The sequence below is a fragment of the Balaenoptera musculus genome, chromosome 9 (assembly GCF_009873245.2).
Source record: "Balaenoptera musculus isolate JJ_BM4_2016_0621 chromosome 9, mBalMus1.pri.v3, whole genome shotgun sequence".
Lineage (NCBI taxonomy): Eukaryota > Metazoa > Chordata > Mammalia > Artiodactyla > Balaenopteridae > Balaenoptera > Balaenoptera musculus.
Window position 1 is genome coordinate 57885463 of NC_045793.1, and position 16669 is coordinate 57902131.

A 16669-nucleotide genomic window follows, 5' to 3' on the forward strand; every position below is an offset into this window, starting at 1 on the left:
TATCTAATATTTTTCATTAGTTTGCAAACTTTGACATTTCTTTAGTTGTCCTAAGAAATATCTTTGAAATCACGGGTCTGTGTTTCATTATTTTCTAATAAACATTAATTAAAATAAATGCGAAAAGAAAATCCTTGGTAGCCTTACTTAAAACATCTGGATAAACAGCCCTTCAGTTTCTGCTTGCATATCTGCAGTAACCTTAGGCAAGTTACTTAATTTCTCCGTACCTCAGATTCCTCATCTTTAAAATGGGGATAATAGTACCAACTCCATATGACGCATTCATACCATTAAATTAAAAAAAAAAAGACTGTCATTCATACCATTAAATTAAAAAAAAAAGACTCATTCATACCATTAAAAAAAAAAAAAGCTTGTGTGGATAAATGAGATACCAAACGTAAAGCTATTAGGAGAGTTTTTGACAGGTAGTAAGCTCTCAGTAAATGTTAGCTATTGTTAATTGTTAGCTCTGGGTCTCTTTTTTTTTTTTTCTGGTATTCTCATAACTGGAAAGTTCTTTCTTAAATTGAGCCCCAAACCACTCCCCTATTGCTTTCCCCAGTTTAGCTAAACTGCTAAAAGTTGAAGAGGACATTAAAGTGACATGTGTACTTATTGTTATATTTTCCATCTTGACTTGCCTTAGATTACACAGGTGGTAAAATGATAGGTGGGGATTAAATCCTTTGGTTTTAGTTTTCTGCTCTGGATGCCAATACTGAGGAAAAACAGCCCTAACCTGGACAGCCGCCATTGGACAACTTGGACCACTCTTTTCCTCAGGCCAAGCCCTGTGCCACCTGGGGAGTGCCAAGTTCTCAGGTCACCTCTTTGGAGCCGTCCCGTCCTTGGCGTTGCAGTCCCTTCGCGTGAGTCTGTCGTCCTCTCACTCCGCCCCTCAAGACCAGGTGGGGTTTCCTCCACCACACTCCTCGGGGGGTGGGGGGTCATGTCAGCCTGGTTTATATACTGTCTTCTCAGCGTTTGTTCCTGTTGCTCAATGTCTCGTCACTTATGAGTTAGGTTTTCGCCTCGCCGGAGCAGCTACCGAGAGCAAGTAAGCTACCGAGAGCAAGTACCTCTTTAAAGACCGGCGACCGCCGTGCTCTCTCAGAGCGAGATTTGTAGGCTTAACCGACGCGTCAGCTGCTTTCCTTGCCGGGAAATGTAGTACCTTGGCCGTCCTCTCGCCTCCATTGCAGGTGCCGACGGCAGCCGGGGGACTACAATTCCCAGCATGCTCGGGGAAAGGAAGGGAAACCCAGCTCGGCAACTCCACGTGACCACTCACTATGGCTTCCCTGTGTCGGTACCGGCTGTCTGGTAGTTCTGTGTGATTTGTTAGTTCTCTGCAGCAAGGTGCCCCCTCACGAATTCGACATGCAAAGAATCAAATCTCTTATGACCCGGCAGGTAAGTCGCAGAGGCTGAAGCAAAGGTCTCCTTCATTTCTCCTGGGATAGGAGCCGAGATGTTCTGTCCCTGGGCCGCAGGCAGGCAGATAACCAAATTAAAGGTTGTGGCAGGTGTCAGGGGCACCATAAAGCTCGAGCACACCCTGGAAAACTCATCTAAGCCGCCAGGTTCGGAGCCCTGCTCAGGTGGATCCCGGTGACCCAGAAACATTCTTTTAGATGAGGTCAATGAGGAAGTCGGAGGCTACATTTGTTCGTCCTTTTCTCCCTTTTGCCAGCTTTCCAGTGATAGCCCTAACTACCCTACAGGGTTCCCTTTATCCAAGCTGCCCATCGTCTGTGAGGGTGGCCTGGGTAGGGAAGTGAGGTCTGTGCAATAGAGATGACTAGAAAGAGTGAAAAAAGCAGATAATTTGAAGACAGAATTGATAGCTTTATGACTTTGGGCAAGTCCCTAAATCTAGTAGCTTTAAGTTTCCGGATATGAAAATGAGAATAATAATTATTTTTGTTCATCGTGCCTCACAGTTCTGTTATCGGAGTCATCAGTAAGTTAGTGTATGTGAAATGATACTTTAAAAAAATCATTGTCATGGCAAAATAATGGTCTTTTATTTTTTGCCAGAATGCTAATTCATGAATAAAAACTTTGGCTGTTTTCTGTCTCATCTCATAAATATTAGGGACTTCCTAATAATGTGTCAGCTTCCTTCAAATCAGAAGTGGCAGAAACTTACTTTTATGTACTTATTGATTATGGTTTGGTTTTAGATACCTTTATTTATTTCAACTCTAATATTTTACTAGAATTGGCCATTCTTTATTGTTTTTATATGAGAGAAGGGTAATTTAGATTAAAGTTTTAAATCAGTGTGTTTTTGAGAACTTTGGAGAATGTGGAGGATGATCATTTAGTGAAAGGTTCATTTGTGAATTTTTTTGTTGTTGATTAAAAAAAGACTACAAATGCCAAATTAAATTCTTATTTGATAGTTTAGAATTTGAGAGATAGCTGAATAGATTACAAATTGTAGATCTCTGGTGAAGAATACATGAATCCTATGTGTTTATTTTACTTCTGTCAAATTATATTGTTAATGTCATGAAAATAAGATTTAGAAGTTCTGTGAATAATAAAAGATTTAATTAAGTGTGTAATAACAGTTGGCAGTCCCTCACATTTGTTGAGTCCTGGTCTTATGCTTCATAACACTTCTTTTTTGAGGATGGGTTTGAGTCCTGCTACATCCTGTAGTAGCTGTGTGACCTTGAGCAACTTACCTAACTTTTTTGAGCATCTGTTTTCACATCTTTAAAATAGGAATGATAACATGTATCACATGGGGCTTTCCTAGTGGTGATGTGTATATGATATGATCAAGGTAAAGAGATAAAGGAGTTACCACAGTTCCTGGGCCTTATCAAAGAAGTGCATGATCATAGAGATCATCTCAGTGATTGAATTGATGGTTGGAAAGCGGGAATACTGGAAGCCGGCAGTAATTCAAACAATAGTTGATTTCAGGCTGACTTTGGTATCCGTTTGATTTTTTTTTAAAAAATAAATTTAGTTATTTATTTATTTTTGGCTGTGTTGGGTCTTCGTTGCTGCACACGGGCTTTCTCTAGTTGCGGTGAGTGGGGGCTACTCTTCGTTGCGGTGCGCAGGCTTCTCATTGTGATGGCTTCTCTTGTTTCAGAGCACGGGCTCTAGGTGCGCAGGCTTCAGTAGTTGTGGCACGTGGGCTCAGTACTTGTGGCTTGCGGGCTCTAGAATGCAGGCTCAGTAGTTGTGGTGCACGGGCTTAGTTGCTCTGCGGCATGTGGGATCTTCGCAGACCAGGGTTTGAACCCTTGTCCCCTGCATTGGCAGGCGGATTCTTAACCACTGCACCATCAGGGAAGTCCCCCATTTGATTTTTAAAACAATATACAGTTTTGTACATTATACCACTAATACCCCTAAACTGCCTCTGGGATGCTGAATTTGGACTTTTGTGCCTCAGCTAGGTTTGGTGCTCTCTCCTGTTGCTTGCTGGCAGTTCAGCACAGTTGATATTGTCATCATTGTATAGCAACTTTGATTGGTTTGTTTTCTTTTTTTTCAAATAAATTTATTTATTTTATTTTTGGCCGCATTGGGTCTTCATTGCTGTGCACGGGCTTTCTCTAGTTGCCATGAGTGGGGGCTGTTCTTCGTTGTGGTGTGCGGGCTTCTCATTGCGGTGGCTTCTCTTGTTGTGGAGCACGGGCTCTAGGCACGCGGGCTTCAGTAGTTGCAGCACGTGGGCTCAGTAGTTGTGAGTCGCGGGCTGTAGAGTGCAGGCTCAGTAGTTGTGGCACACGGACTTAGTTGCTCCATGGCATGTGGGATCTTCCCAGACCAGGGCTCGAACCTGTGTCCCCTGCATTGGCAGGCGGATTCTCGTCCACTGTGCCACCAGGGAAGTCCCGGTTGGTTTGTTTTCTAACCCTATTTTGTAATAGTGAGTGGGAGAGAAAAATACAGAAGTCCAGATACCAGTGATAATAAGTTTATGTCTCTTAAATGTAGTGAAATTGTTCTGAAAATGAACTCTTCAGCCTCAGTCAGTTGTTTATTGGATTGAGCAGGTAAAATCTGTGCTCAGTTGGGATGGAAAAAAAAAAAAAACAAAACTAAAGAGCACATACAAAAAGCTGGAACTACACTGTAAAAGGTGAGGTAAAATTCAGAGTTTCACACATATTTTAAAAGTCATCCTAATTATGTTTGTTTATGGCTTGACTTCCACATGTTTAATCATTATTAATACACATTTCATGAATCTACGAGGTAGGAAAGTAGGGTGCTGCCTAGAGTTACACTGGGGATTTTATTTGTACTGTTTGTTGTTAGGTTAAAGGTAGTAGTATTACAAATAAATATACATAAAGATGTTTCTTTTTTGTGAGGCTAAAGAATATGCTGATAATATATTGTTGTTGATGTGGAGAGATGTGAAATTAAGGTCTATGAAACTTAGAGTTTTTGGCATTTCAGCTCTCCAAGGATCTTGGTTTGGAGGAGAGTGTAGAGCAGGCTTTGTTAGCGCTCTTTATTTAGATGAGCTCTTTTGTTCTGCTTTCTCCATTATGCTGGGCTCTGTTCTTTCAGTTCATTCAACAAATGATTACTTAACACTATGTGCCAGGCACCATTCTAAGTTTGGGGGATGCAGCAGTTAACAAAACAAAGTGCTAAGGCAGACGTGGTGATACATGCTTTGGAGGAATAGAGGATAGGGAATCCTGGGAGTTATTGGCAATTTGGGGTCATTTATAATTTTAGATAGGGTGGCCATGGAAGGCCTCACTGAGAAGGTGACATTTGAGTAAAAACCTGAAGGAGGTGAGGGAGTAAGCTCTGAGGATGTCTGGGAAGGAGCATTCTGGGTGAAGGAAAAGCAGATGCAGAAGCCTTGAGGCAGAAGCCTTGAGGCAGGAGCATGTTTGAGGAGCAGCAAAGGGCAGTGTGGGTGGAGTGAAGTGAGTGAGGAGAGAAGTAGTAGGAGATGAGGTCAGAGAGCTGAGGGCAGGAAGCCTGATCACATAGACCCTCATCCTCACCTCATCTCCTCTACTTTTCTCCTCACTTATAGCAAGGCCAGGGAGACCAATAAGGATGCTAATGCAGTAATCCAAGTGAGATACGGTATGGGCCTCACCCAGGGTGCTAAGTGGTGGACGTGTTGAGAAGAGGTCAGATCGTGGATGTATCGTAAATGTGGAGTTGACAGGATTTCTTAATAGATTGGATTTGGGCTGTGAGAGAAAGAGAAGCTTCAAGGTTGACTCCAAATGGTTTGGCCCCAGCAATTAGAAGAATGGAATTGCCATTTAATGAGGTGGGGAAGACTGAGAGAGGAACAGATTGAAGGAAGGGAGAAAGTTTTAAGACTTGTTCATTTCGAAGCCTCTTGGATATTTGGAGAAAGAAAATAAGCAGTTGGCTAGAAGAGCCTGAATTTCTGAGGAGAAATTCAGGGTATAGATAAAAAATTTAGGAGTTATGAGAATAAAGAGGGCATACAAATTGGCTAAGATCACCAGTGGAGTGATTGTAGAAATAAAACGAGTCCACAGTTGGAGCTTTTGAGGATTCAGTGTTTCAAGGTCGGGAGAAGAGGTGGATCTGGGAAGGCGGATTGAGAAGGAGCAGCCAGGGAGGTGAGCAGTCTGCTGCAACCTGAAGAGCACCTGTCCTGTAGCAGATGCTCAATAAATATTTGTTGGATAGAGAACATCCAAATCGAGTGGGTCCTGGAAGCCACGTAAAGAATTTAAAAGAAGAGGGAGTGATCAGCTGTCTTAAATGCTACAAATGGGCCGTGGAAGGTGAGAATAAGAATGAGCCTTTGGACTGAGCAGCAATAAGGTCATCGGTGACCTGACAACAGCGCTTCTGTGAAGTGGTGAGGAGGAAAGCCTGATTAGGGTGGGTCTGAGAGAAACTGAGGGCTGAGTATAAACACTCTGTTGAGTTTTGCTGAAACTTTTTCTGAAAAGAAGAGGAATCACAAATCATCTCACAGGCTCCTTTTGATCATTGGGATGTAAGTTGCTGGTCTCATAAATGGAAATTGAGTATTCATGTAGACAAAACAGAAGTAGTCTGAAGTGTAGTCTGATTTGGACAAAGAAATAAAATTGCAGAGACAGGTATTATTTATGATGGATTTTATATAAATTTAAACTGGGGAAATTATGAAAACAAAAATCAAATACAAAAGAAAATCAAATAATGGTTAATGATTATAGTGAGAGTTTTAATTTAATAAAGGCAGAGTACTGTACTTATAACCTACTGTACTTATAACCATGACTTCCTGCTTTAAAGAGGCAAAGATAAAATAAAAATGCTGACTTCATATTTGTTAGTAGAAATTTATAAAATTGCTAATCAAAGGGTTGAAGATCTATAATCCTAAAATACAGGTGAGTCATATTGTGCTTTGAGACATTTACGTAATTCTTTATTTCTGTTTTGATAAGGTAAAAAAAAAGCATTTCTCTGTGATATTCAGAATAATGGTCGACACTCAAAGAGTGCTTGCCATGTATAAGACACCATTTTTGGCCTCTCATATATGTTATCTCCTTTATCCCTTATAACAGCCCGTGAGTTACTGTCACCATCGTTAGAGAATGATGACAGGCAGGTTGTCTGCAGAAGCCATTCTGTGAATCCCCTGCTTCCTAACATGTACATAGGGTTTCCAATTTTTTTTTTTTAAATTAGGGTTATCATACTAAGTAAACGGTTTTTGGGGTCTTAAGGTTTACTCCTTTATTTACTTATTTATTTATTTATTTTTTGGGCTGTGTTGGGTCTTCGTTTCTGTGCGAGGGCTTTCTCTAGTTGCGGCGAGCGGGGGCCACTCTTCATCGCGGTGCGCGGGCCTCTCACCGTCGCGGCCTCTCTTGTTGCGGAGCACAGGCTCCAGACGCGCAGGCTCAGTAGTTGTGGCTCACGGGCCTAGTCGCTCCGCGGCATGTGGGACCCTCCCAAACCAGGGCTCGAACCCGCGTCCCCTGCAACGGCAGGCAGACTCCCAACCACTGCGCCACCAGGGAAGCCCGGGTTTCCAATTTTTTTTTTTTTTTTTTTTTTTTATTCACACACACACACACTGTATTTTATTTTTACAAGACATAAATAGACTGACACCAAGCATTGTACATGGATGACCACAACAAAAGCAACAATGATTGCAATTACCAAACATGAAACACACTCATACTATGTCATAATATTGACATTCAGTCCAGTAATCCTCCACTGTAACAGCTCCTTTACTTTGCAGTGAAAATTGATTTGTATATTCTTTGCCTCTGAGTCCTTGTGGGATTTTTTTTTTTTTTTTAATTCAGACAGAAAGTCACAAAAATTATACTCATCCTCATCAGTTCACTCAGTCCCATGTAATTAATTTTTTTTTTTTCATCTTGATCCTTTGTTAGCACTTTTATGAGTTCATCAGTTTTTCATTAGAGTTCTGAAAATGCTTATTCATTCAGTTCAGCAGTACAGTCAGTTACCAGAAACCTGTACTTGTCAGAGTCTTTTCCATGAATTTCTTGAAGATGAAACCCTTTTATAGGAACATATTTGCAAAATCATCAGAGTACACCCAGAACTGTCTGTAAATGACAAAAGACTTAAAAATGACCACGGTTAAAGATTTGATGAAAGTTCATAATAATGCAGTTGACAAGAAAATTAGTTATTTCTGAGATATACATTTTAAAGTAATAACTAGGATTATTACTTATAACATTATACCAGAACATATAAGATTTTTAGAAATTTCATGTAATGTCTGAAACATTTATATTAACATATTTCCATACATATTTCCATACAAATACAAATATAAGATTTTTAGAAATTTCATGTAATGTCTGAATCCAATTTTTATTACTTTTATTTTGTACATTTGGTGGGAAGTTGTCATGTATTAGTAGCAAATTATCATGTGTGGTAACTAATTGGGAGGCAAGGCCTTTTTCTAGATATTGGTATATACCACTTGTTTACTTGTTTTAGGCATTGGTTTCTTTACTGAGTAACTCTGGGGAAAGAGAAAATTACACCTGATATATTCCTTCAATAATTTATTAGAGTGGTTAAACAAATCTATACTTTTTAAAATGTTTGTTTAAAAGTCATGACAATTATTTTTTTAAAAGGTATTTTAGGGGTGGTCGTGATTTTGAATCAAATTATGAAGCTTTACTGTCATGTATGTGTATACGTTTGAATGTATATAAGCGTGTGTATATAATGTATAGAGAAGTTTAATTCCATAACCCAACCTTGCCTTCTTTACCACTTTTGGTGCTATGCCCTTGTGATGACTCTTGGTGAGAAATTGGGACAAGGAAGAACAAACACACAAGAGTAGTTTCGTACTTTTATTTTCTCACTCATTGTAAGACTTTTAGCCTCAGTATGCTTTTCTTATTCCTGCAGACTTCCCTAGAAACTTCATTTTAAAGTCAGTTGCATATTCCCGTGGGAACGATGGTCTAATTAGTTAGAGATAGGAGCCTAAGACTCCAAATAATTTACTAATTTCTTTGGTGCTTACTCTGTTCCTGGAACTGTGCTAGCCCCTGGGCTATAAAGGCAAATAGAGGACTTGGTCTTTCCCTTCTCTTGGGTCTGAGAGAGATATATATTTAATATTTAAAACTTCACTACTTTGGCAGAGGTGTTGGGAAATGTCTAGTGGGGTTTCTAAAACATTAGAGATTATAGTAGTCATCCAGGTTGCTTGTTAAAATGCAACTCCTGGTCCTAATCTAGAAATACCTATTTATTAGCTCTGTGGTGGGACCTAGAAGTTTTATGTGGAAGTTTTATGTTTAAAAACTTCCCTGGGTAATGTTGATGGAGATGATCCATGAGCATTACTGAGAAATAGTGTTTCTTTGAAACATAAGATTTAGGAAAACTTCATAGAGGAGTTCTGAAAGTGGAGTATTGGTTTGGTTTCTTTAGAGGATGGGGGGTGTGTGTGTGTGTGTGAGAGTGTATGTGTGTGAGAGAGAGAGAGAGAGTATGAGAGAGGAAGAGAGAGACAAAGAAAGCTGCGGGGGTGGTATTCTGGGGATAATGGAAGATTGGGGATGAGGTAGAGCACCTTGTCATAAAAAATTGTAGCTATGACTGGTGGTATTTTATAATAGGGAAGAGAAAATACACACCTCTGTAATTTAAAAATGAGCAAGTTCTACTCTAAGACTCAAATAATCAACCTAAACATAACATATATTTTGGTTACCAAGGACACCAAAGAGCCAATATAGAGTATCTGAAGGACAGAAACTTGACAGTAGCGTAAATCTCTCCTCAAGTTCATGAACCAGCTAATTTTGCTTATAGACTAATATTACAGGGAATTTAGGTGTCTGCTTTGAATAGACTATGTTAAAAAGAGGCTTTTAAAGAAAATTTAAATGGCTGACTTCTTTCTGTCTTGATAACTTTCCCTGGTACAAATGAGACTTTCACAATCCCTCATTTGATGTGAATATAGAAAGTACCAGGTACTTTCTATAAAGAGCTAAAGCAGTGAGATATGAGATTTAAGTCTCAATTATGTAGTACAAATTGGGTGCATTGGTGAGAAATGATAAAATCTAGGGATTACTTATGTATTAACTAAGCAATTATCATTATTTAAAAATCTTTGGTTAGCTCAGTCAGTTGGTATATTATATCTGTGGGTCATAATGCTTGGACCTTTTTAACACGTGCATTTGGTCATGATTAATAGATAAGTGCTTTTATAGAATGCTTTTTGTCACCCAAGTTTCTTTTTGTTGTTTTTGAATCATGGTTAAGTTAGACTTCAACTGTTAGGTATAAAGGTGCCATATAGTAATTTTATTTTAAATTTCCGAAAGTACATCTTTACTTAATTTAATAATAGTATAGTACTATATGTGTTGTGACAATTGTTTTTAGAAACGTATGTTCTATCATTTTAAAGCAGGAAAATTTCTGTTTTTAAAATGGTGATTTCTATTTCAATAAGTATATTCTATCATGTTACAGTTCTGCAGCACAATTAAAATTCTTTTATGTTATTTTTTTTTTAAGGGTCTGAAAAGTCCCCCAGAGAGCCTCAGTGATGTGGGTGCCATTGAGAGTCTCCGGGTCCCTGGAAAGGTATTGATGTACATGAATGAGCGCGACTTTTCACTTCCTTAAGAAAATATTGTTGCCTTTGGATAACTGATTCACAGAAGCTTTTCCTTCCCACAGGCAGATGGTTGTTATGATGAGCTAGGTAAAGTTTTATAATGCAGTAGGCTTGGGGCTTGTTTTTGCTTTCATTACTCATTGGGATGCAGTATGATTCATTATAGTGAAGCAGAAAATGGGAAATTGATAAATTTAGAGTTTATTATTGTATCAAATTCTTTGCCTCAAAGCAGTTATATATTTATAAATGAAACTTATTGATTCATCTGCTGTAATTTGGATAAATAAAATGAAATGGCTTACTTTTTGTGCTGTAACACTGAGCCAAAAATCGTAGGAAATTATGTTTTTGTTATGGAGCAGAGATTTCTTTTTTTATTTTATAAATTTATTTATTTATTTTTGGCTGCATTGTGTCTTTGTTGCTGCGTGTGGGCTTTCTCTAGTTGCAGCAAGCGGGGGCTACTCTTTGTTGCGGTGCACGGGCTTCTCATTAAGGTGGCTTCTCGTTGTGGAGCATGGGCTCTAGGTGCGTGGGTTTCAGTAGTTGTGGCACGGGCTCAGTAGTTGTGGCTCGTGGGCTCTAGAGCGCAGACTCAGTAGTTGTGGTGCACGGGCTTAGTTGCTCCGTGGCATGTGGGATCTTCCTGGACCAGGGCTCAAACCCGTGTCCCCTGCATTGGCAGGTGGCTTCTTAACCACTGCGCCACCAGGGAAGTCCCTGGAGCAGAGATTTTTGAGTAAGTAGCTAAAGCACAGCTTACGCTAAATTGTAGATATCTTGGATTTTAATCCCCTGATATTCATGTGAACTTCGCAGTCTACAAATAGGTGTCATTTGAAGGCTAGCTGGCTTCCCCTCAGGAGAAATATTAGCCATTGTTAAATAAATAAATCCCTGCTGTCTCACTCTCCGGGGCCTCGCCACTCACAGCTGCCTCTGTGCATAGCAGCTCTATCGCAGATCAAAGCCTGTTTTGAATGTCTGCTCTTGTGATTTTCAATTTGAGGATCATATTTGAAACTACTGTTTGTTTCCTGTGTCTGGCAACTTAATACACAGGGCTTGTTTCTCTTGATCAGCAATCATACGGCCTCTTACCACACCTCAGTGTCAGCTGCTTAGGAGGATGATTTCCCACCTCTTTGAGGTGCCTTATCCCCTAAAGTGAATTTTGTATTTACTGCTTAGCTTTTATATTAGGTCAGATACAAATATGATAAAATTCTAACCAACGCTTTTGCATGAAATGGCTCAGAAGCTATAAAGAGGCATTTTGAATAGTTTTATATAATTTTAGAAAAGACTATTGAATGTGATAAAATTGGGAACTAAGAGATAACCATAAATCCTAATTGACAGATAATTCTCTGTATTTCTTTGACTTAAAAAAAAGATTATCAGACATTATGAACATGCCTTGAAGTAGATTGCATTAGATGTTTCAGAACCAGAGTAAAATTGATAAGTGAGCCTCTTTAAAAAATACATGAATGTATTGCATACGAACTTTCTGTTGTCTTTAAACCATGAGTCCGTGATGTTTTTCCACTAGTGGTAGGTAGAGAATTTATAATGATCTCATTACATAGTCTTCTTACTGACTCTGCACCCTCTCCCCATCAGTGATCAGCGGTGTATACTCTTTATTCTTAAAAAAAGATTTTTTTTATTTTTATTTTTTAATTTTTAAAAAATCTTTATTTTATATTGGAGTATAGTTGATTAATGCACAGGGAATTCTACTCAATATTCTGTAATAACATAAATGGGAAGAGAATTTGAAAAAGAATAGATACGTGTATATGTATAGCAGTGTATACTTTTAAGATGATGGGCTCTGGCTAGAGAGGCCAGCCTGGAATCACAAGGTCAGCAAGTGTAAATGGTTCAGGTGATGATTAAGCCTAGGGCAGTGGGCTGATTGAAACACACTAAGAAGCTAACTTAGTTAAACTGTAAAACAGCTAATGGTAAAATTAGCATCAATGCCCTCAGCTTAAATTTAGCCTTATACTAAGAAAGCCTTATGAGTTTTTTATGTCTATTCTCTCTGTGCTCTCTCTGGAAACATCTCAAGTACTGCAGGGTGAGCTACTCTGGGTGGTTTTGAGAAATTGAATTGCTGGGTCTGGAGAGTGGCAAAGCTCCAGTCAGCAGATTAAGTTTGATGTGGTTGAAGTTCACAGTCAGTATTGAAACTAAGAATTAAGAAGGCTCACGTTCAGAAATTCCTTACACAGCATAGCTTGGTATAACTTGAATGCTGAAACATAATGCTGTGTTTCACAACTTAGATGTTACTTTATAGTTAGGTCATACATATAAATTTAATCTTCTCTAAAAATTCTGTAACTGTTTATGGTGACAGATGTTAATTAGACTTATTGTGGTGATCATTTTGCAATATATGCAAATATCAAATGATTATTTTGTACACCTGAAACTAATATATTGTATCTCAATTATACCTCAATTTAAAAAAAGCATTATTTTAGCTTGGATTCCCCTGATATTCCAGTGGGAGAAGTAAAAAACAAACAAAAAATCAATTTACACTGTTTAAGTGTTCAATGTAAATACTTGTATAGAGAAGCTTTTAAACGTTAATTCATTTAATAGCTCTATCTCTCAAGTATAGGTAGAACATTTTAAAAAAGGCATCTTTCATCTTCAGGAATGGACCCATTTCTTTTTCCTGTTCTTGTCATCATATTTTTCTAAGTTGTAACAAGGAATTGAGATTTCATTGGGGTTTTCAAGAAAGAAAGTTTAGCTTGGGTGTTACATTAAAAGGTTCTTGTATAAAGGATAAGTAGGAGGGAAGTATTAAGATGGAGCATATGAAATGGCTGTTTTAGATTAGAAATGGTCTAATATTGGCAAATTTCATATGGTTCGACTCATTAGGAAAAGGAGGATAGTTAAGGAGAACTGAAGAAGGGAATCAGGTGAGCTTGATAATCCAGAAAGTACTATTGATTTTTTTTTTTCTTAAGAACTATGAATTCTGAGTGGGAAGAAACCTTAGAAATCATCTGGTACAATTTCTGCATTTTAGAGATAAGATGACACTATATCTCATTTTAAGAGGAGATGTGAGTCAAATAATAATCCATATACTGGAAAATTGGAATTTTGGTGGAGAAAATAGTACAGAAAGTAACAAAAAAAAAAAAAAAGAAAGTATTCTTTTCAGAATTTGCTATAAGAAAGGAAACTGAGCAGATTAAAAAAATCTTAGCTTAAATAGTTCAGAGCCAAGGTCAATGGTGCCCAAACTTTGCTGCACATTAGAATTACCGGTACCCAGGTCGTACCCCAGTCCAATTAAATCACCGCCTGGGGGGTGGAGCCAGGCGTCGGTAGCGTTTAAATATCCCCAGCTGATTCCATTGCGGAGCCATGTTTGGGAACCATCGGCCAAGCTGAGGACGCGATGAGGAGAAAGAACGGGAATACAGGAACCGTTCTAGATAAAATTTTGGAAGTTTTATGGACAATTTTTGTGGGAAAAAGTAGAATGAAGAGTTAGTGATGACCTAAAATTTCATTCCTGGGAAATGGATTCTGTTGTTTTCAAATTAATGGGATTTTCATGCAGAGGTAAGGATATAAGAAATTAATCTATATTGTATTTACTGACTAAACTTGTTATCCATTTAAGGAAATGTATATTGTTTGAATTATGTGAAAGATTTTTAGATAATTTAATTGGTTACAGAATTATGAAGAATTAAGACCAACATTTGTTATATAATAATTGTAATAGCCACATGGTTAGTAGTTATAGAACTTATTGGGACTGTGTTTGAGAGGATTTGTTGAATCCCGATTAAAAAATAAAAATATCAGAACCTTATAAATCTATATCTTAAGTAAACTTAAGTAAACATCTTAAGTAAACTTCCCACAGTGCTTCTATAATGTTTACATATCATAAACCTGAAAAAGAGTACTAATATGAATATTGTTTATGAATTTTTACTGAAATACTGCCTTCTGATATTATTCTTTAAAGATAAGGGTTTTTTTTGGTTGTTTGTTTTTTAAGGCCTTGACTTTACTGACTTGTAAATACAAATAGGATTCAGCTACGTTTACTCTTGCATGATTGGCTTAACTATGCCTTTGATTTTCTTCATCAAAGAAAAATATAGGGTGAGGAGACAAAAGAAATAGCTGTTGCAGTCAAAACCTGAAAATATATTTGTCTAAATATAAGAAGTATTTTTGTTTGTATACTTAATTCATTCCATAAATATTTATTGAGTACCTACCTACTGTGTAGCATTTCTATTATATAACATTCTGGGAGTTTGGGCAGAGTGTTTTCTAGCTTTTAGAATACTTCTGTGAAGTAAGATAAATGGATTTGACTGACTTCTTAGAATCCGTGAAAAGAATCCTAAAACCACACTAATTACAGAGCTTTATTTTCAGAACTTTACCAAAACATGAGGAAAGTGCTGGAATAAGAGCCAAGAGAGCTAGGTTCAAGTATTGACTTAAACTTTCAGCTTATTAAAGGGAAGTCATTTTAATAGCTTTGTGCCCCAGCGTGCTCATCTGTGAAAACATGTGATTAAACTAGATGATATTTAAGAGCACTTTTAGCTCTGATATTTTATACTATCTTTATTGTAATATTTGTAGGAGAGAGATGACAAAAATCAGTCAAAAGAATAAACTGATGAGTCTATTGCTGTCTGATTTAGACAGGATTAGTATTGAAAATTATGACTAGGAGACTTTTTTAGCTTTAGTGATTGGGATAAATCACTAAATTTCAATTTAGGATTATGTTTCATTTAAGACAGGTGTCTTCTGCAGGTGGTACCAAGAGGGACTCTTACCATGGATCTGCAGAATCATTTAGACTTTTTCTTAGGCATTCATGGCTAAAAATATTTAACTGTTCTTTTTAACCATTAATGAAATTATGCTTCTCTTGGCTTCAGATGCTTTGATATTCTTAACCCTTCTTTCGTAGCAAATCATAAAATATCATTTACACAGTGCATTTGGCAATCATTTATTGAGTGAGGCTGTTACTAAGTTTTGAAGATGCAGAGAGGTACAAGACTCTATTCCTACCTGAACCTGAGTAGCAGAGACAAGCAAAAATAGATAATTGCAGAGGAGTATAGTAGAGGTCTATACTAAGGTATGCACAGTGGTAGCACAGCTAGGAGAGGATTAGGGGTAGGTAGATGTGAGTGCAGGGTCTTCTAGAATTGGTGATTAATTTGTTTTAGAAAGGTAATTAGGGTACAGATAGATATTTGAGTGGCAATCCTAGACCAGGATACTGATTAAGAAGATAAGAGTATGAGGTTTAGGAAATGGAGGAGGGTTAAATTTGAGAGACATTTTAAAAGTAGGATTTAGGTCTGAGAATTTTATTGGATGTAGAAGGTGTAGGAATTGGAAAGACTGGGGTCATTAGACACTGGGATTGAAGGTGCTGTGATGTCTTTTCTCAGAATAGATAGTATTTCTTCTTTTAAGGAGAGGGTCTGATGAGGTGTTTGAAAACTAAAAAACAAACCAGAAAACCGTAAATTAAGACTTATACACTGGACTTTTCTGTCTGTGCTTCAGCTTATGTGTCTTTTCTTCAGCTTTAGCTAGACAGGCATGTGGCAAACAGCTTGATATTTTTCACTGAAGTTGAGAAATTTTTAAAGATAGCTTTTAAAAAAATTTATATATTTGATGTCTCCAAAGCTATTATCTGTAATGTTTTCTTTTTCATAGAAATAGATTTAGGAAAATACTTGTTAAAATAGCATAACTATTGAATAAGAGAATTAAATAAAAATATTTGGCAGAGTATCAAATATGAAAGTTTTGCTTTCCAGTTTTGTGATTTTTAGTATGTGTTAGTAATTCAGTACATTTCCATGAATAAAATCAGTTTTCCTTCAAGATCTGTTTCTTTAAAAACAAATATGTGTATATTTGGAATGTTGTTATTTTGAAGAAAGGATTAAAATACATTATTTTTATCACTTAAGCATAAAGCTGGATTAAAATAATGCCACTTTAATAAACTTTTATAAAAATCTTCTGTAAATCATTTTGCTGAAACCTCCTTTCAAATTGTAACCCTAGTAATATTCCACTAGATGGCACTGAGAGCCTGAAGAAAAACAGGGTTGGCTTGAAAAGTTCAGTTTTATTTAAAACACACACACAAACTGATGAAACGGCTGCTTTGATGGATTATTATTGTTCCAGTGGGATTTTAAGAAAATGTGCCATTTCCCCACATAATCAGACATCTGCCAATTCATTATAAACGTACATGGTATATGTATAGTTTTATGGTGTTTGTGATCTTGAATCTTATTTCATTTGGAAACAGAAAACCTGTTTTTGTTCAGTGATTTATGATTTTTATAATATTGATTGCATATTGAAAACTTCATGTCTTTGTTCTTCCTTTAAGCTCTGTGTAGTTTTTGATAGATAAACATTTTTTTGCTCTCAATTAGAGCTCTAATGTGA

General features: G+C 37.3%; 2 protein-coding genes across 10 annotated transcripts in view; one reads left to right on the plus strand and one right to left on the minus strand.

Moving 5' to 3' along the window:
- The window catches only part of HEPACAM2 (HEPACAM family member 2), a 53627-nt gene extending 52526 nt beyond the window's left edge, over positions 1-1101 (minus strand). For 5 of the 8 annotated variants that reach the window (XR_005021324.1, XM_036864455.1, XM_036864453.1 and 2 more), the window contains exon 1: positions 834-1093. Coding sequence is in view for 5 of the 8 variants with exons in the window: in XM_036864455.1 (XP_036720350.1) it covers positions 834-957 (124 nt within the window). In the remaining 3 variants the exon portion in view is untranslated. Of the gene's footprint in view, positions 1-745 lie in introns of all 8 variants that reach the window. The other 3 variants (XM_036864459.1, XM_036864458.1, XM_036864452.1) reach the window with 2 other exon arrangements.
- Positions 1102-1291: 190 nt separating this feature from the next.
- VPS50 (VPS50 subunit of EARP/GARPII complex) overlaps positions 1292-16669 on the plus strand; it is a 129774-nt gene continuing 114396 nt past the window's right edge. The window contains exons 1-2 of one of the 2 annotated variants that reach the window (XM_036863988.1): positions 1292-1419; positions 10051-10119. In XM_036863988.1, the coding sequence (XP_036719883.1) occupies positions 1387-1419; positions 10051-10119 (102 nt within the window). In that variant the 5' untranslated portion in view covers positions 1292-1386. The remainder of the gene's footprint in view (positions 1420-10050; positions 10120-16669) is intronic. The other variant, XR_005021273.1, reaches the window with a different exon arrangement.